Below are 21457 nucleotides of genomic sequence, written 5' to 3'. Positions count from 1 at the left end.
AATCATTGGCACAAATGCTAAGGACATGAACACCCTGCCATAAGAATCTATCTAATGAAAGAAATATAACAGATACAAATATTACACTATTAGCTTTTAAAGAAATAAAGTACCTAGGACAAGATGAACAACTTGCCTTCAGAGGGAAAATATGAATGCTCCTGTTTCTCTATGACTGAGGAGGTCGTATCTAAGCTGGGTCTTAAAGGAGCAACCTTGTTAATTTTGTTTTCAGAGTGGGAGGTAGAAGAAAATGTAAATAGAGAATAGCAAAAAATATGTACAAACACTGCATAATACACAAACACAACAGTTATCAGTGAAAAAATACCTGTGCCTTTAGGGAAAGGGGTGTAGATAGGTAGATTGCTTCTAGATGAAGGGGACCAGGTTCTCAAAGGCTATTACTTGCCTTGTATTGGTGTTTTATTCTATAAGAAATAGAACATCAGTAGAAATTTTCTATCAGGGTAAACAAGAATAACTTTGATTTTTAAGAAGATAATTACAGTAGCGCTGGGAAAGCTGAACTGAATCTTAAAAGAACAAAAGAGACTAAGAGCCCCAGTTGTGCTGTAAAAGATGTTAGGCCAGACTGAAGATTTCTGTCACTATGAGAAAAAACTCAAAGATATCAATAGGTTTCTAACTATGAAATCAGGATGAAAAGGATCTATTATTAATCAAGATACCAAAAATGTATTTTGTCTTATCTTGGAATAAGCGAGGGTGGAGTATATATAAAAAATTTTGTTTTGAATAGGTAGGTGACAGTAGGCAGCTGGAAATGGGGTCAAGGAATTGGGTAGAGATCTAGGCTGTGCCTGCAGATGAAGGTGTGGAAGAGATCACCTACAAAACATCCTAAATAAGAGAGAATCAAGGATAGTACCTGGGAAATACTGATATTTGAGTAGTAGGCAGAGGAAGAAGAACCAGTGACAGTATAGGGGAAAAACTGAACAGTAACAAATAACAAGAATAGCCTATGTTAGGAAGAGAACCAGCAGAGTAATCTTGTGAAAGAAAGACAAATCAAGAAGGATGAAGACTGCTAGATATAATTGGATTTAACAAGGAGCTTATCAAAATAAGTTTGCTTTTAAAAGGACAAAGAGGAAAATAAAACAACAGCTAAAATGCTGAGGAAAGAAGGCAGGACTATAAGTTTTGTCATTTGGGTGTGCCTGTTGCATCTGGAAGACCTGAAAGTGTATTAAGAGAACAGAATCAATGCAGAGGAATTCTGGCTTCTCAGTTCACTGACTTCACCACCTCTGAAGGTGTCTTTTCCATTTTGGCCACAGTCTAGAACTTAGTATCATTATCATCTCTAAATTTCTAAAATGCAAGTACACTCCCTTTCTAATCACAACTTCTTATCCTTCTAGCATACTCCAGCACCTCACTACCTCTCTCTCGACTTGCAGTCCACGGGCTAATACACTTTTTCTCTAGTCAAAACCCATCCCCCTTCACAACACACAGTTTAAAGTTTGGGCTCCCTTACTCTGCTCATATTTCCTTTTGTCATTCCATCTACCAAAACCCAACTTGGCATGATCCTACCCTAAACTTACCTATATCCAGAATGCTGATCATACAAATCACACAGAACTGGCTGATAAAACAGAATTCATAACTACTATTCCCAAATGGACATAAATATACCTGGTAAGCTGTTGTTTCCCCACTCTTCATTTTTACTCTCCATAGTGATGATTTTAAATTTTCTCCCCATCACTCAGACTTCACTTTCCCCCCTATTTCCTGAGCAGTAGAGAAAATGTCATCATGTGCTTCACAAGGAAAGCAAGAGCTAATAGTCAGGAAGCCAAACTGAGTTTCCTCACCAAATCTATAAAACTGATTCCACACTTACTTCTTTTTTTCCATTTTTTTCTAATTTAAGAGATCCTCCATGTATGAAGTAGATCATCTGTGCTCTGAATTCCATCCCTCTAGCTTTGTCATCAACCTGTATTACAGTCCATCTTTCCTGTTACCTTGGTCTCTTTTTCTAATGATTCTCTCACATTAGCATTTAAGCATTTAAACATCTCTTCCATCTTATACCCACAACTTATCTGTTTATTTCTCCTTCCCAATCAAAGCCAAACCTGATAGAAATAATCCTTTGATTTTTCCTGGCCTACTTTGCTGGCCATTCACAATCCAACCTATACTTTAATCCAGGCTCATTACTCTTCTAAAACTATTCTTATTAAGGTTACAAATAACATCCTTGCAGCTAAAGACAGCAACTAACGTATGGGCTCTAGATCACTTGATAGCAGCATTCCACACTGTTTATCGCTCGTTCCTGTTTACCCAGTCTAACTATGCCTTTTCAGAATCCTTTGTAGGCTTTCCTCCTCCATCCAAATCTCAATGGTGCATTGATCAAGCTCTGTCCTAGGCCTACCCCTAGAGAATCTTTTCCCTTCCAAAGGTCACTAATATCTTCCAAATATTTATCTCCAGCTCTGTCTTGTTTATAAGCTCCAAGAGCCAAATATCTGTATAAATACAAACCACTTATAATTACTTCTTCAAGGGCTTTCTTTCCACCACATTACAATAGTCTTGAAGTCAGGAAAGCCATTTTTCTTATTTAATCTCAGTACTTTAAATAAAGTTATTTATACATGGTAGTTTTTTTGTTAATGAATAAATTATAAGAAGGGAAGAAAAGACAATATAAAGGAAGAAATGTGCAAATCAGGCAAAGTGAGTTTGAATAGTGTCTACCTTTTGGTGCAGGTGGGGATAGTGACTCTGAGAGTAGACACAAGGAAGGTATCTGGGTTACTAGATTTGTTCTCTATCCTGAACTTTTATGATTATACTCACAAAAATTTTTTTAACTGTATAACTAAGCCTTACCTATTTTACAGGATGTAAATTATATCTCAATAAAAAAGGAGTGGGAGGAAGAAGGGTAGGGAACAAACAAGAAAGAGAAAAAGATAAAAAAGAGTGCACTTTCAGATGACACAGGCTTCAACAGGAGAAAAATAGTGTGGGTCTGAATAAAGATGGGAAGTATTTCTAGGTGTGATAATGTGGAGGCAAGAGAAAGCCAATCACATTGATGATTCTGAGATTGAAAAAGTAAATACCAGTTAATTGAAGGAGCTAAAATATTCCTCTTGGGGGGGAAAAAAAATAATACAGTTAAAGCAAGGTTAGAGGAAGTCACAAGGGAAGAAGAAATTTCTACTGTGAAGAGGCTGAGAGTGTTAGTCCTGTAATTGAGTGGCAAAATTACTAAACGAACTAATTTTTTGAAATAAAATGTTATTTATATTTATACAAATCATAAAAATATACCTTTGTTGCATATGTAGGTTTTTCTATTGCTTCATCACCAATGAAGAAGTCTAGGTCATCAACACCTTTCATCACCCTCCTTTGAGCTTGATCACCCACTTTTGCTGACTCCTTAATAGCAATACCTTTAAAATAGAAGTTATTTATGCATGTCAAAAATTTTATTTTTTTCAAGTGAGACAAATTTTTCACTTGTATTTTTTCATAATAAAGTATTATTACATAGAACATGATCTAGTATATTTAAACTGCTAAATTAAAGCAAAAGCATTAATAAAAAAATGATAAAATTCCTTTAATACAACGAAATCTCAACTTCCACCCAGAAACAAGGCCTCAAATATAAAAAGCCCCCAAAAGAGAAGTACTGCTGTGGGAATGTTTCAGCTATGTTTTTAAAAACTATGTAAGCTCTATTTTGATCTGAGTAAAACTGTAATTCCACCAAGTCAACATAGGCTTGATGGACAATCAGAAAGAAAAAATTGAAAACCAGTAATAAAAGTAGGAAAATTTCATGGGGAAATTTTTTTTTTTAATTTTTTTCATCCTGTTTGCACTACTATGAACTAGCTTAGTTTTAACACTGGCATAAAGAACTGTTAAACTTTAATCCACATACACAAAGGGAAATTTCAAATCATTTAGGTAAAACCCACAGCAATCTCCTTATATAATTTCAAAAACCAACATACAGTTCTAGACCTAAAACTTATAAATTTCTTAACTAAGTTCTAAATGTCTGAATCCTTCAAATTAAACAGTTCTTCATTCAAAACATCTGCATGGGGACTTTCCTGGTGGTCCTGTGGTTAAGACTCAGCTCTTCTACTGCATGGGTGCAACCCCTGGTCAGATCCTGCACGAGGAGTGGCCAAAAATTAAAAAAAAAAACATGCATGCACATAAGCTGATGGGCCATTCAATCAGTTACACTTTCAGTTAATAACAATTTATATCCTTAATAAGGTGTGTAGAAAATACTGAAGGAAATTCTAAATCCAATCTACTTCTAAATGCTGCTTCTCTAGCATAATGCATGTAGACGTCCAGATGCGTCACTACATATTTCCTAGAAGACAAAGATTATGAAAATAACTTTGAACCATATCCATAGGTTTTTCCAGATCAAATACTCGTGTTCATCAGTGGCAATGATTATATCTGCTCATTATAAAACTACACCTGCAGCATTAAAACTAGTTGGGTGAAAAAAAACTCCATAATCAAAAAGCTTTTCTTTCAGTACACAAATGGATTTTTAACATGCTGCAACCTCTCATAAGAAAGACAATGAAAACTAAAATTGCAAATTTTGGCAGAAAGATGAAATAGAGAAAGGATACAATGGTGATGAGAATCACAAGTTTAAAGTATCAAAATTGAATGGGCTTCCAACTAAGACTTAACACAGCACTTAAGAATATAAGCAAAAGCAAATTTTGCAAGAATCAGAGTTAACACCTCAGGAATCTCCTGAAATAAATGTTTTAATCACATCACAATGCTTTATAAAAGATTACAAATTAGGAGATTGCAAAATCAGCATTTTATGGGTTGAGTTGTGTGCCTCCAAAAAGATATGTTTAGGTCCTAATTCTTACTACCTCAGAATGTGACCTTATTTGGAAATAGGGTCTTTCAAGTTAAAATGAGTTTATTAGGATGGGCTACAATCCAATGACTGGTGTTCTAATAAAAATACAATATTTGGGCATGTCCATGCACAGAAGAAAAACAATGTGAAGACACACAGGGTTAGCTATGTGACTGGAGTGATGCACATACAAGCCAAGGAATGCCAAGGATTGTCAGGAAACACCAGAAGCTTTAAGAGCCAAGATTTCTCCCCTAGAGCTGTCAGCAATATCATGGCCCTGTTGACACCTTGATTTTGGACTTCTTGCTTCCAGTACTACAAGTTTCTGTTGTTTTAAGCCACTTGGTTTTTGGTATTTTGCCTTGGCAGCCTTGAGAAACTAATATAAGCATACACATGGTATAAAACTAAACTGAAACATAACTAACGTCAAGTACTGGTTCGCAAAAGTACTCTATTTTAGTCAGCAACAGAGCCAATATTTGTCATCAAAATCTTAAACAACAAACTATCAATATATTGATATGTAAAGTTGGGACAAAAGTGAAAAAAAGAAAATCTGTCCTTCAATGTAGATAACATATATGCTTGAATAAAGGGTAAAAACAACAGTACTACAAATTAACACCACTATATTCCTATGAATAAGTTATTTCATCAGTGTCACCTAAAAGCCATTCCATGTATTGAAGCATTAGATTTAGGTAATAGCCTAAATTCACAGATAATCAATCCCTAGAAAAATATATCACAAGTTTATCAGAAGTGCAAAAGTCAAACAGGTCTGTTTCTAGAGAATGAAAGAAATATATAATAGCTCCCCCTCTGGAGATAATTTTGACACATCTTCACACATTTAACTTTGTTCTTGCCATACATAAACAACAAAACTACTCGTTCATGTCAGATGAGTGCCCAGTTGAGTCCAGAGATCTGTAGTTCAGGCAAGTCTAGTAATTTCTACCTTGTTCTCAATATCACAGACTCTGAATCCTAAGCTGCTTTCACTATTCTCTGCATGTTTATCTTCCCATTTCCTTCTCATTTTCAAAAATCAGTAAGAATACACAAAAATATTCAGTTACACAAATACTAGTGATACTTCCAAAATTAAACCACCTAGGAGTTAGCACCACCAAGGAATGGCTCAAAAAGTTTGTTGTCTGATATGGTGAAGTCTTAACCTGGTGGTAGGTCAGGTAGTTGAGAAACGTTACTATATAATGTGCAAAAGGTGAACTGTCTAAAAGTCAGATGTCCAAAATATGTCCATCAAGGACCAGATATATAGCCCAGGCTAAAAAATAAGAGCACAATCAAACCAAGTCTGAGAGTATTTTTTAAAAACATCTGAATGATAAATTATTGAAACTGGTCAGTTAGAGTGAAGTTAACAAACGTAAGACAGAACAAAAATAACCTAAGTAAGGTTATTAAGTATTAGAGAACAGCTGAAGTCTACATCTCTAAAGATGAGATGGCATCCTTATTTTGAAGCAAGGGCTTCAAATGTTAGGGATGTCAACAAGCACAAACCCTGCAAAAATCATGAGCACAAACCAAAGGATGGTCTTTGTAGGCGTGTGATGGGAAATGCATTACTTAATAGTAACACACATATTATTAATAGCAATATCCTCAAAGCAGATTCCCAGCTCTTTCATTTTTGTCTTTAAAAAGGTACTTGGTAGATTTAGTAAATGAAGAGCTAAAAAGAGATCTGAAATAAATGGTCAGAAGTACGAAAATGAGGCCACACTTAGAACTTGGCAAATCATGTTTCTAAAGGACTAAATCTTACAGAGTGTTGAAATGATTTTTTTTTACTTTATCAAGAAAAAGATATTAAGTCAGCTTATTTGTGACTTAAAAGAAATACTTACAGGAAGGGATGATGAACTGTGGCTCTGTATTTCCAGCATATCCTAGTTTTGTATACCTGAAAAACAAAAAGAATTTTATAAGTATTTCACTAATATCTTGGCAATTATGAATTTAATTCTTAGATTTCTACTTGTTATAAAGTAAGATTCCATTCTGGGTAAATATTATACAAAATCCCATATCTTCAATTCATTTAAACATTTCTACTTTAGAAATTATAAGTACTCATAGCTTTTATTTGCTAATTGTATTTCAACAGTTTTACGAAACTGCTGTCTCTTATATTACCAAATGGGTGATTAAGCCTCTGATAAAATAATATACAGTTCCATATGAGATCAATGATTTTAACTGTGTAACTCTAGATACGGGAAGAAGCAACAAGAGGGAATATTTTCCTGGATCAAGAGACTAGTAATACAGGTGGTCCAGAGAATTTTGGATACTGTTTTATGACCTAGTCCAGTAAGAGCACACTGAGTGGCCTATAAGCAATGTCTCTGCCAGACATGGCAATGAGCATATTCTCAGTACAACAGGACGGAATGGCACCCTCAAATCATGGTCAAATTTATGACATAAAGGGACTCTGCCAGCTGGAAACTAGCAATTGCCATCTACTTCTACAAAGATTAAATCATGGCCACTGCAGCTGCTGACCTTCAACACCACTGAAAGGAGATGAGGGTGGAGATCAGGAATCACGCACTCTGTGCTCTGGAAAAACTGGCAGAACAGGCCTTCAGAGAGTTGGATATCTTCAGGAAAAGATTTTATGAGTCCCAATTCCTGCATCTTCTCATACACAGAGAAACACTAACATTGTTAAAGATGATATCTGCTTTGGCTAATAAGAAAAATATTAAAAGTCAAAACAGAGTAACTATGGTTCAGACATCCAAAGAAATAATGAGGTGACACAATGGGTGTAATTTCAGACTAGTCCTTGCATTGCTAACAAGCTGAGTTTTCTGAGACGTGTCAGGTTTGGATGCCACTGGACATTATCAAAACAGTATCTGCTGGCAGCTTGTAACTACAATCTTACTTTTTATAAAGCTAGGCAACTGGCTACCTGGCTACAAGTCATTGAAACTGAGCAGGAGTCTATGAGGCTTTAGGGTCTTTCTGTGTCCCCCGTTTCTTCCCAAGTGGCTCAGTGGCAAAGAATTTGCCTCCCAATGCAGGAGTGGGTCAGGAAGATCCCCTGGAGGAGGAAATGGCAACCTACTCCAGTATTCTTGCCTGGAAAATCCCATGAACAGAGGAGCCTGGAGGGTTAGAGTCTGTGGGGTCACAAAGACTCAGACACAACTGAGTAACTGAGTACACATAGCTTTTCATGAGAAACTGTACTTCTAGGGATTGATCCTACAGGGATATTCATAATGTACAAAATAACATATAATAAGGCGTTTCATGACAATCTTGCTTATAATAGCAAAAGTGAAAATAAAGAGCCATCAAATGAGAAACTAACTAAATATGCTATGTTTAAACCATAGAATATTAGGTAGCTATTTAAAAAGTGATTGAAAAAGCTCTTTATGTACAGATATGGAACAATCTCCAAAATGCTTTTGTTAACTGAACAAAATCAAGGTACCGAACAATGTGACATTTGTAAGAAAGTAAAGGGTACAGGTAAAACATATTTGGCTGTACAAGCACAGAATATCTCTGGAAGAGTACAAAGAAATTCATAATTTTGATTGTCTCTAGAAATCAGAACTAAGTAACAGGCAAGGGTAAAAAGATTTTTTTATCACATATTATTTCATACCATTTGAATTCATTACTATTAAAAAAAAGTATAAATTTTATCGTGTTTGCCATAGTAGATTTAATCTACAGTCTTACACTGGCTTCCCTGGTGGCTCAGCAGTAAAGAATCCACCTGCCAATGCAGAAGACATGGGTTCGATCCCTGGTCGGGAAGATCCCCTCTAGAAGGAAATGGTAACCCACTCCAGTATCTTGCCTGGGAAATCCCATGGACAGAGGAGCCTGCCCAGCTACAGTCCACAGGGTCACAAAAAGAGCTGGACGTGATTTAGCGACAAAACAACATCTTACAATAACAAAATAACAAGGATGGCTAATAACAAAATAACAAGGATGGCTAGAAAAGCGGAGCTTCCACAAGCAGCATGTTGGGGGCTACTTAGAAGACAGCTGGATACTTTTTGGCTATAAGGGAAAAACCTATTATCCATAAGCGGGCTTTAAAAAGAAAGTATTTACATTACAATATTAGAGAAACACACTCCACAGACAGAGTTTGACTCCATATTGAAACACACTGCTAAACAGTAGGCAGGTAAGTTACTGTGATATTCTTGGATTCTAATAGTTTCAGCAGAAATATTTTTTAATATGATGGGAGGATCTCTCTTTGGGATACACTTTAGCCCCAAAATTAAGTTCAAGATATGAGAGTGCTAAACAGACTAAAACATTAAAAATAAGGGGAAAACATAAACTGTTCAAAATGTGATACTGCTCCATTGACCAAATCTCTATAAAGATTCCATACTATACATGTTATAAAAATAAATAAAACTTCTTTACAGGACATACAAAAGACCCTCTTTAATATCTGGCTCCTGACAACCTCTTCCAGCAGCCCTGACACCACACCACACTACCAAACCATAAAAATACTAACAATTTCCAAAAAGACCAACTCATGCCATGCCACAGAGCCACTATTAACACTGTTCCAGGTTAAATACCATCGCTTTTACATGAAAACTTTCACAACCTCCCACATAGCTGATTACCTCTGCCCTTGTGAGTACAAGTATCATTTACTAATAATTCCTAAGTCTTGATTCCTTCATTTGTAAAATAAAGAGCAGTAACTCATGACTGTTCAGGGTATTTAATAGGAGAACAAGGTAAACCATTAAGCACAGCACCTGGCATAAAGGACACATTTAATACATATCAACTCTAATTATTCTTTTCATGCATTCTCTCCAAATATTCCATTCCCCAATAAAGGCTATGCAGATATCTGAACTTTTAAATACTTATCAGTTCAGTCGCTCAGTCATGTCCGACTCTTTGCGACTCCATGAACTGCAGCACGCCAGGCCTCCCTGTCCATCACCAACTGCCGGAGTCTACCCATACCCATGTCCACTGAGTCGGTGACGCCATCCAAACATCTCATACTATGTCATCCCCTTCTTCTCCTGCCCTCAATCTTTCCCAGCATCAGGGTCTTTTCCAATGAGTCAGCTCTTTGCATCAGGTGGCCAAAGTATTAGAGCTTCAGCTTCAACATCAGTCCTTCCAATGAACACCCAGGACTGATCTCCTTTAGGACGGACTTGGAGCCAAGGGACTCTCAAGAGTCTTCTTCAATACCACAGTTCAAAAGCATAAATTCTTCGGCTTATCACTATGATACAAATTATCCCTGTATCCTTAAATGAAAGTCAGTCTGTAAAAGATTTTTCAGATTAGTGCTTATATCTGATATCTTTTTTCAACCCTTCACAGTCTTTTTTGTTGTTGTTAAGGTAAGAAGTGGATTTATTTACAGAGAAACATACTCCACAGACAGAGTGTGAGCCATCTCATAAGGCAAGACTGGCCTTGGGAAAAACATACTCCACAGACAAGAGCATGGGTTGTTGCAGAGGGCTAGTGCCCACATTTTTTATACTTCCAAATCAGTCTCTTCTTAATGTAAAACCTTCAACTGTGGTAGAATTGAACTCCTGTAATAGATGGAGGTCAGCATGATTGAACCACTTGCTCACATCCGCTCTGGTTTGGGTACAAAAAAACTAGAATTATTCAAATGCACAAAACCACCATCAACTAGTATGAATAATCTGTTCCCACTGAACTCACTGAAACTTAACAGTAAGTAACCTACTTGAAGTAAGAGGGTTATGTGTGTGTGCTCAGTTGCTCAGTCATTTTGTGACCCCACAGATGGTAGCCTGGCAGGCTCCTCTGTCCATGGAATTTTACAGCCAAGAATACCGGAGTAGGTTGCCATTTCCTACTCCAGGGGATATCCCCGACCCAGGGAATCAAACCCACCTCTCTTATATCTCCTGCATTGGCAGGCAGATTCTTTACCACTGCACCACCTGGGAAGCAGTACTGGATAAAGGAGAGGCTACCATGACACTGAAAGGAAGAGGGCCAACAGTATTCCTTGTCCCACTCCATCCAGTGGACAAAAAGAACTACTTTAACCTTATTAAAACAAAGACTTAGTTAAACCAAGTCAGTCTAAAGCTGCCTGAGGCTGTAACACCCTAAAAGACACTACTGTCTTACCAACACAGTGGAAAAATGAATACTAATTATTCTTTCATCCAGTCCCTTCCATTTTATTTCCAAAGCTGTTCAAGCAATTATACACAACAGTACCCTAACAGAATAGAATGACTTTCTTCCAGTTCTATGTCCCTGACAAAGGATAATCCTTTGTCCTAAAAAGTCACTGCCTAACAAAAATCTTCAAATGAGGCTCTATGGCCCACAAGATTAAGAACTTGTTTCTGTGTCTATAAAACGATTTACTGTAAATAGTTCATAAAGTACCTGGTAGATAAAAAATTATGACTCCTTCAGCTAAGTATTAAATTCTCCAAAATAATCCTCAATTCAACTTTAAAAGTGTCTCCCATCACCTGCTTCCATGAACCCAACTCAAAGCCCACTGTACCTATTTCTCATTTTCCCCTACATGACTTGCACATTTCCCCTCACATGTTATCTGTGCTCCCACTGCACCCTCTCAAAAACCTCAGATCACAGCTTAGGAGTCTTCCATGAAGCCTTTCTTGGTCATTTTAACTAAGAGTCATCCTTTCCTTCAATAAACTCCTTCTCTCAACCACTTCATGAACATATATACAAGCCTATGTTACTTTTATGTGTGTAAATACCATTTCCCAAGAATAACAGTAAGAAACTTGAAGTAGAAACCACATTACCATAAGAAACTTCCATCAAGTTCACCAGGTAAATCAATACTCCATTCCTGGTCAAAGTAAAATTCCCTAGGTTGAGCATATTCAGCAATAATCTACTCTCAAAACAAACACCAAAAGAAGGATATAATAAGCTTAATACAAAAGTCAAGACATAATCAAAACAAGTATGTTCTTCCCCCAAACATGAAGGTAACTACAGATAATATATCAACTATATGGATACACCATAACATTTAATCATTTCTGTTAAATTTAAAACAATCTAGCAAAATAATTTTTTAACTGGGGGAATGGGAGGAACAGCAGCCAAATACATTTACTAATGTTCTACTTGGAGTAGGAAATGGCAACCCACTCCAGTATTCTTGCCTGAAAAATTCCATGGACAGAGGAGCCTGGGGGCCTGGGAGGCTACAGTCCCGGGGGAGCCTGGGAGGCTGGGGGGCTACAGTCCATGGGGTGGCAAACGGTAGGACATGACTGAGCAACTGAACACACACACACAATGTTCTACTGCCCTGGATTTAAATAATACCCCCAAAGAACAAAATCATCTAGTCTAGATACACTAGATATAGACCACTATTTAATAATGGTTGATGATTATCATAGAGGACAATATTTTCATCCATTTTTAAGAAATGTAAAGGGAAATGTCCTAGTTTATGTAATTTTACAAGTTGTTTAGCTTCTAAAAAGCTTTCCAACCCTTTACATATCAATGCATACAAGGTACAGTAATATTTGTAGAGCACATATAAATCAACTGGAGGGGATTTGAGAATATAGCTATAAGAGGTTTGCTCTAAAATTTCACTTAAATTTTCTTTATATAAATATAAGAAAAAATTAGGAAAGACTTTAAATACTAAATTTGTTTAGAGCTTTCAAATATAAACTAGCTTTTCATTAACCTAACTTAATATTAAATATTATCAGGTTTTACACTTGAAATGACTGATTTAAGGTATTTTTACAATGAGCTGTCAAAATTCTCCAGTCACCACAGAGAAGGAACACTGTATAAGCAGATGGCAGAAGAGTTTCTCTCATTTTTTTTCTTACTCAAAGAAACTCCTCTCTCACAATTAATTGCCCTTTGATAACTTAAACACTTTATAAACTAAGGACGTGATCAGTTTATTTAAACTAAAAAGTTCTTGGTTTTCATTAATATCTGCAGAATTCAATTTTTATAGTAAAGGAAACATTTCAAATCAAACTTTTTCATGTTAAGAATTTCTCTGGACCCAATACAAAATAATAAGTTAAAAGTTTGAAAGAAAAAAAAAATTTCTCTAGGTATACAGATGTCCCTCTCTTAGTTATAATACTGTTCCTTAGACTTAAAAACTAATATTGATCAAATATCACAGCGAACCATTTCTAACCTTACGTTTACAAGGTAAATTTTTGTTTTGAATTCATAGATTCTGTCAGTACACTTTATTTTTCCACAGCCCTTGCAATTTTATACTAAGTTTTTGGGGTGTTCAGAAAGTCACTTATATAATTAAGCATGTTAGGAAAATAAGTTAACTAAATTATAGAACTAAATTATACTAAATTTCAAACATTCACATGCATCAAAATCTTTCTAAATGTCCCTTGTAACAGGGAAGAACAAATCTGACTCCATATTAGAGCTGTTCCTTTTATATACTTTATTTAACCTTTGTGCTTTGTTGCCTATGCTTAGCCATGCTAGCTCCGCACTTTTGTAAAAATAAAAAATGTTGCCTATAATCTGAAATATACAGGATAACCAATTCTCAATGCTTCTTTGACCTTTTAGAGTATAATACCTTCTTATTCACACAGAGATAAAAAGTTGCTGAAATCTTTGTCTTATTAGAGGCTTACAGAAATAACCTGACATATGTGACCAGGTGCCAACACACCACTCCATCACTTTGCCTTTAAAAGTGCTTTGCTGAAACCTTTCAAGGAGTTCAGGGTTTGAGGGGCACAAGGTACCAGTCCCCTTGCATGGCCCTGCAATAAACCTTTCTCTGCTCCAAACTCGATGTTTCGGTTCATTTGGCCTCACTGCTCGGTAACACCTTCAGAAAAAAAATCTTCCTTCAGACAAACATGAGATTAAACAGCTTGGATTTTTCTTAAATTTGCCATCTGGATAACATTATTTGGTACAGGACTCAGACATGGGCCAAACTTGCACAACAGTAAGCTATTTACTCAAATCCATCTACAGATTCATGTGATTGCTATCAAAATTCCAACAATTTTGGGGGGAGAAACAGAAAATCTATTCTAAAATTCACATGGAATCTTAAAGGACTATGAATAGCTAAAACAATCCTGAAAAAGAACCAAATTGGAGGTTTCATACTTCCTGATTTCAAACTTACAAAGTTACAGTAACCAAAGCTGTGTGGCCTGACAGACATAGAGATCAACTGGAATAGAACAAAGCCTGGAAATAAACCCTGCAATATACAGTTGAATAATTTTTGACAAGGGTGCCATAACTATTCAGTGAAAGGATAGTCTTTTCAAGAAATGGTGCTAAGAAAACTGGATATCCATTAATGAACATGGACTTTAATCTTACACCACATACAACTCAAAATAGATAAAAGGCCTACATGTAAACGCTAAAACTAGATGGTGATGACAACAAGGAGAGAAAGAAGGAGGAAATAAAGGAAGGAAAGGTAAAAGACACTAACCACTTAAGAAAAAGAAATATAAACGGCTACAAACAAAAAGATGCTCAAATCCATGGGGCTTAAAAAAAGAAAAGCAAATTAAAAGTACATTGAGATAAATTTCATACATTTCTAGTTGAAATGACAGAAATCAAAATCATTTGTAAACAGCCACTTTGGAAAACAGTTAAACATTCATTTACCACATGATCCAGCAATTCTACTTCTAGGTATACACCCAAGAAAAATAAAAACATATGTCCACACAAAGATATGTGCACCTTTGTTCACAAGAGCATTATTAATAACGGCCCAAAACTGGAAGCAAAGCATATATTCATCAACAAGAGAACAAATAAAAAAATGTTGGCTAATTCATACATATCAAAATTATTCTTTTAATATGAAGAATCAGGAAAATGTAACCCATTTTTCAAGGAAAAGACACTCAACAGAAGATGAAATAATCCAATGTCAGAATTATCAGATAAAGCCATGAAAGCAGCAGCTGTGACTATCACAATGCAGTAGTAATGACTGATAATAAATAGCAAAGAAACTCTAAAACTATAAAAAGAGCAAATGGAAATTACAGAACTGAAAAATGCAATTCCAGGTACAAAAAGTTCTCTGAATGAGCAAAGCAAAATAGAGGCAACAGAGGAAATAATCAGTGAACTTGAAGGCAGATCAGTAAAAATTATCCAATCTGAAAAGAGAGAGGAAAATCATTAAAAAGATAGACCCAAAGAAAAAAGAATAGATCTCAGAGACTTAGGGAACAAAAAATGAAAGGTGACACAATGAAGTTCCTAAAGGGTGGGAAGAAGGAGAATTGGAGGGAAGTGGGTAGGAGAGACACAAAGAAACCTTAGGGATGTCATAATCAAACTACTAAAAATCAAAGATAAAGAAAAATCTTAAAAGCAGCCAGAGAAAAACGCCCCAATAACAGGGACAAAAAATTCAAATTACCAGCACCTTCTTATGAGAAACTATGGAAGTCAAAAAACAGTGAAGTAATATTCCTTAAGTCTGAAAGAGGTACAAAAACAGTCAACCCAGAAATCTTTAAGAGTGAAAATATCCTTCAACAATGAAAGTGAAATAAAGACATTTTTCTAGTAAAAGAAAACCCATTGCCATCAAATCTGAGCTAAAGAAAGTTCTGCAGGGTGAGGGGAAATGACACCAGAGGGGAAACTGTGGTATTAATGAAAACCATTAGAAATGGTAAACAGGTAAATGAGACTTTTTTCTGCTTAATTTTTTGACATACTTTTGAGTATTTAAAGCAAAAATTAAATTGTCTTGTGGGGTTATATATGTAGATGTAACACCTATGGTTGGAGAAGGCAATGGCACCCCACTCCAGTATTCTTGCCTGGAAAATCCCATGGATGGAGGAGCCTGGTAGGCCACAGTCCATGGGGTCGCTAAGAGTCGGACACGACTGAGCGACTTCACTTTCACTTTTCCCTTTCATGCACTGGAGAAGGAAATGGCAACCCACTCCAGTATTCTTGCCTGGAGAATCCCAGGGACGTCGGAGCCCGGTGGCTGCCGTCTATGGGGTCGCACAGAGTCGGACACGACTGAAGCGACTTAGCAGCAACACCTATGGTAACTATACCATAAAAGGACAGTTGAATAGAGGGAATGGCAAGAGAGTTAGTATTGATGGATCTACAGAGATGCAAGGGTTCTACTCTGCATAAAGTTTTAAATTATTCACTCTAAGTAAAAAATAAAATGGCATACCCAAATCCAACTATAGTAACTGTTACATTAAATGTGATAGACTATATTCTCCAATTAAAGGGGATAGACAATCAGAATAGATGAAAGAAAAAGGAACAGAAGAAAGGAAGAAAGACGGAGGGAGGGAGCCCCAACTGTATATTGTCTGCATGGTACACACTTTAAGTATAAAGATGGAGAATGAAAAAAGATGGATGAAAGGCAAATAGTAAGCATAAGTCTGAAGTGGCTATATTAACATCAAATGAAACTTTTAAGAAAAAGAGTAATACCAGAGATAAAGAGAAATTTTATGATAATATAGGGATAAATTCATCAAGAAGACATAACAGTCTTAAATGCATGTGCCTATTAACAGTTATATGTCAAGCATGGATTAACAGGGGCTTCCCTTGTGGCTCAGCTGGTAAAGAATCTGCCTGCAATGGGGGAGACCTGAGATTGATCCCTGAGTTAGGATGATCCCCTGGAGAAGGGAAAGACTACCCACTCCAGTATTCTCGCCTGGAGAAGTCCATGGACTATATAGCCCATGGGGTCGCAAAGAGCTGGACACAACTGAGTGACTTGCACATACACACATGGATTAGCAGTACCAAAAGCCAAGGCTCTGCTTTTTAGAACACCTCAATGAATTTCACTGGTTTGAAGACTACTCCTCACATGCTATGTATGACCTGATGCCTATTTACCTTCTCAGACTCATTTAGATACCCACAATTCACTTTCTTAATCCTCAACTCCAGCAATACATTGTTATGTCTGAAGCAGAAAGAATAACTATTATAAAGTCTTGAAAATTGTATTTGGGAACAGAAACATAAACCCTAGCACTTATAAATGCTCCATCTTCTTTTCATTGTTGTTTTTGTTTTATCCTAATCATTTCTTTCTTCAAAGGTCCTTTTCAAATCTTCCATTTCATCAGTCCTTTTGGACACATTTTATTTTCAGAGCATGATTCCCAGGCAAAATTAGTAGAGTCCTAAAGCCATCCAACTTGCTATTTCTTAATAAATGGTGTGTGTGTATGTATGTGCCTGTGCATGTACATGTGTGTGTATTTTAGTATTAATTACATTACACTGTTACTTTAAAATGTCTCAAAACTACTTTCAAACCTAGATCTAAACAGGGAAAAATACATGTTGTGAATACCCTGATATTTTCATGTCAAGTATTTTTGTCAACTGTAAACAAAAATTTACATACACATGTAGAGTAGAAAGATTATTACACATCAAGAATAATTCTATTATATAGTGCTAGACTATACATACACATTTTCTTCTGAAAGTCTACAGAAGAAATAGTAAAGTCTGATTACCTACAGATAGCAGGATGTCAGAATTTTGTTTTTCAAATTAACACTTGTCTTTAGTCTAACCATGCACATAAATTATTTTTAAAAGAATTTCTGAATAGGTAACACTAGCACATGATAAAAATTTTAATTAAAAAAACAGGAAGTACTAAAGTTAGTATCTCTACCACACAAAAAGCTTCCCTACAAGGCCTATCTACTAACTAGTCCATTGCTACCCCAAGAGTCAGTCATTTACGTATTCCCAGAGATAATTCACACACAGACAGGCATATATACTACTTTAATTTAAAACATGTCACTGGGTTACCTGGGTAGTGAAATCATGGCTCTTCTTCTTTAAGCTTTCCTATACTTAGAAAAAGAAAGTGTCATTTCTAAATGGTTTTTAAAGAGACCATAAATGAAAAAGACAAAGCTATACTAAGTTTATGAAATTGATAGGGGTGATATAATACTCTGAAAAATTAAACCAAATTTTTTCCTTTGTGGCCCAGGGAAGCAAGTTAAATAAATAGAAAATCTCCCTGGACTGCAGTAGCAATGAGAAAAAAATCTACAATGCTGGTTTTGAGCAGCAAGGTTAGAAATTGCTTTGAGAAAGGAATACAATAAAAGAGAGAGTTCAAAAGCACTTTTGAAATTATAACAAAGTGACTAGAAGAGCAGTAATGGAAATGTAATCAAGTCAGGAGTGAGGGAAGACCTGGACTGATACAAATGAACAGCGAAACAAAAGAAAAAAGAAAGAATTTTATACAAAAAATGGTTAATTTATTGTACTCCTAAACGCTTCTGGGCACAGGAAAAGTGGGCTTGAGGAGAGTCATTTATAATGTTCTCTTATTCTTAAAAAACAAAGAGATGAAATAAATATAAAATTTTACCAGGTAATGATTCTGATAAATAGGGGTATATGTTATATTATTCACTATATCTTTCTAAAAGGAATAAATTTATTTATGAAAGAATATTTTTAAACAGTAAAATCAGTGATGCTTTTAATATAAAAGCAGTAGCACCCCACATGTTGGGTATTACTTTTAATTCTACAAATTCATATTTCCTCATTAAAAGCATTAGTTGACAAAGAGTACTTTTTTTACTTAATACAATGGTTCACTTTTCTTTTTGTTTTGAAAAACATATCACAGCAAAAACTACTTAAAGATCTCAATTAGTTGCCGACATTAAACCATTAAATGAGAATATTAAAGAGAATCTTTGAAAAAAAAAATCACATTTCAAAAATGAAATGGATAGAAAGCTAGGACAAAAATCATTCCAGAAAAGAATAAACTGAATTATTATACTAAGTATGGTGTATTTGATTCTACAAACTACATAAGGGAGAAACAGCAGTAGAGTTTTAACTTTAAATGTTTCAACAATTTTAAACCATACAACAAAACAAATAAAAGACCCTAGACTCTAGAACTTTAGAGTGCAAAGAATCTTAACAACTTAGTACAATTCATTTTCCAAAATTTCTTGGTAGTGAGAACCACTAATTTAAAGTTGAAAGAATTTTACCTCAGTATGAATGATCAGCTTCCACCCTAATATGTTATAATAACAAAGCAAAGCGCACACATAGATTTTTATAAAATAAACAAATAATTTTCAAATTTTAAATGAAAAAAGAGGTATACAAATGAATCCTAATGTCAAATTTCATAATACCTCAATTCTCAGCTTAGCTATAGTTTTCTTCATACTTGTAGTGTTAAGGAACTTTCAGAACAAGAAGGTAATATCTAGTTCACAGGGAATGTTAGCTATAAAGATAACTAGCAATTATTTAAAGAGCATTTCCAATATCCTTCAATGTTCTTCTCACTACATGAAAGTCACTATTTAACCTGACCCAAAAATACATACAAGACCGTTGACTGGAAGAATCTGGACTCCTAAATATCAACAGAAATATTCTTTCAATTCTTCTAGATCTAAAACTTAACACCTTTACACTAGTAGGGAGGTAAGAACATGGACCATAGAATCAAAAAGTCATGAGTGAAATGTCGACTATTTATTGTCTTATGATTATAAACTTTACTCCTAAGACTGTATTCCTAATACACATTGCAAATGTGTATTAAGTCCTCTGAGTCTAATACAAAAATCATTTTTATAGTTCTATATTCTAAAGCTAGTTTTACTCTTAGGTTCAACTGTTTCATTTCTGTGTTTTATGCCATCATTAGTGAGGAAGGACTTTTTAAATGCATCAATTATTTATCTTCAAATTGCAGCTTAACAAATATGCTCATCTTCATTTTAAAGTTATATGTAATTAGACATCATTTCTTTAATTGAGCTGCCCTGTATTAACCAACAATTGTCAGTTTTATTATGTTAAATACAATATATGTCCTTATTATATTCATGAGGCTAAATAAATAATTCTATGCTTTGTAATTTACATGTGTTTCCGGTTAGTAAAATCAATGAACTGGTCACAAAGACCTCCCTATGTATTTCATATTTGTTCAAACTTAGCAGTTCTGGGACATTCCTGGCAGTCCAGTGGTTAAGAATCCAGCTTTCAATGCAGGGTACAAGGGGTTAGATCTCTGATAAGGGAATTAAGACCCCAAATGCAGAGGGCAACTCTGCCTGTACACTGCAACTAGACTTGGGCCGTAACTAGGGTAAGCCTGTGCCCTGCAAGGAAGACCCAGTACAGTCCTGCCTCCCTCATCAAAAAATGCAGTTCTAAAGTAGAAATTTAGGACTTCCCTGGTTGTACAGTGGATAGGAGTCCACCTGCCAATGCAGGGGACACCACTTAGATCCCTGGTCCAGGATTCCACATGCCGCAGGCAACTTAAGTCCGTGCACCACAACTACTGAGCCTGTGTTCTAGAGCATGCCAGCACCAACTGGTGAAGTGCATGTGCCTAGAGCCTGTGCTCTGCAACAAGAGAAGCTGCAATGAGAAGCCCGCAATGGAGTAGCCCCACCCGCCGCAACTAGGAAAGTTCACAAGTAACAACGATGATCCAGTGAAACCATAAATAAATAAATAGTATACTTTAATTTTTTTTAATAAAGAAATAAAAGTAGAAATTTACTTTTCTAAATATGTAGCTTAAACTCTGAACACTTTTCAAAAAACTGGGTTAACAATTTAACTATCCCTGTTGAATATATCCCAAGTTAGGGTAGTACAGCAGTGGGCCCTGGAGTCAAACTGCCACAGGGTTCAAATTCCAGACTACTACTTAACTGAGCAAGTTACTTAAGCTCACCATACCTCCCATTCCTCATCCTTAAAAAGATAATTATATATAGTACCCATTTAGCACACAGAAGGCAATGGCACCCCACTCCAGTACTCTTGCCTGGAAAATCCCATGGACGGAGGAGCCTGGTAGGCTACAGCCCATGGGGTCGCTAAGAGTCGGACGACTGAGCGACTTCACTTTCACTTTTCCCTTTCACGCACTGGAGAAGGAAACTGCAACCCACTCCAGTATTCTTGCCTGGAGAATCCCAGGGACGGAGGAGCCTGGTGGGCTGCCGTCTATAGGGTCGCACAGAGTCGGACACGATTGAAGCGACTTAGCAGCAGCAGCAGCAACCCATTTAGCAAGGTTTCTGAAACTGTTATAAAAAATTATCTCAGAAATAAAACCTTTACAAGGGCCTTGAAAGACATTTCTCAACTCTGGACCTCTGTTTAATTTGTAAATAAAGAGTGGATTAAATTATTTTTTAAAGTCTTTTTCAGCTCCAAAATTCTGTGTGAGTAATTAGGCACTTTTCTTAATTACTAAAGTGTAACTGAAGTGTTACAAATACACATTAAATACTATTTTTATTGACTCAAAGTAACCTAACTTTTTAAATGCTTATAGCAGAAGAAAAAGTGCACTGTATTTAATTATATTGAACTCTAAAACTGTTTTAT

The 21457-nt window shown here is 35.8% G+C and overlaps 1 protein-coding gene across 5 annotated transcripts in view; it reads right to left on the bottom strand.

The window, feature by feature from the left end:
• ACTR3 (actin related protein 3) overlaps positions 1–21457 on the bottom strand; it is a 47236-nt gene that overhangs the window by 17378 nt on the left and 8401 nt on the right. For 4 of the 5 annotated variants that reach the window (XR_014079302.1, XM_081579272.1, XM_081579269.1 and 1 more), the window contains exons 2-3: positions 6817–6872; positions 3334–3458 (exon numbers count right to left, since the gene is read on the bottom strand). Coding sequence is in view for 3 of the 5 variants with exons in the window: in XM_081579269.1 (XP_081435395.1) it covers positions 3334–3458; positions 6817–6872 (181 nt within the window). In the remaining 2 variants the exon portion in view is untranslated. The remainder of the gene's footprint in view (positions 1–3333; positions 3459–6816; positions 6873–21457) is intronic. The other variant, XM_081579271.1, reaches the window with a different exon arrangement.

The sequence above is a fragment of the Giraffa tippelskirchi genome, chromosome 3, assembly GCF_054371585.1.
Source record: "Giraffa tippelskirchi isolate mGirTip1 chromosome 3, T2T-mGirTip1v1.2.pri, whole genome shotgun sequence".
Taxonomy (NCBI): Eukaryota; Metazoa; Chordata; class Mammalia; order Artiodactyla; family Giraffidae; genus Giraffa; species Giraffa tippelskirchi.
This window is presented reverse-complemented; position numbering and strand designations above follow the sequence as displayed.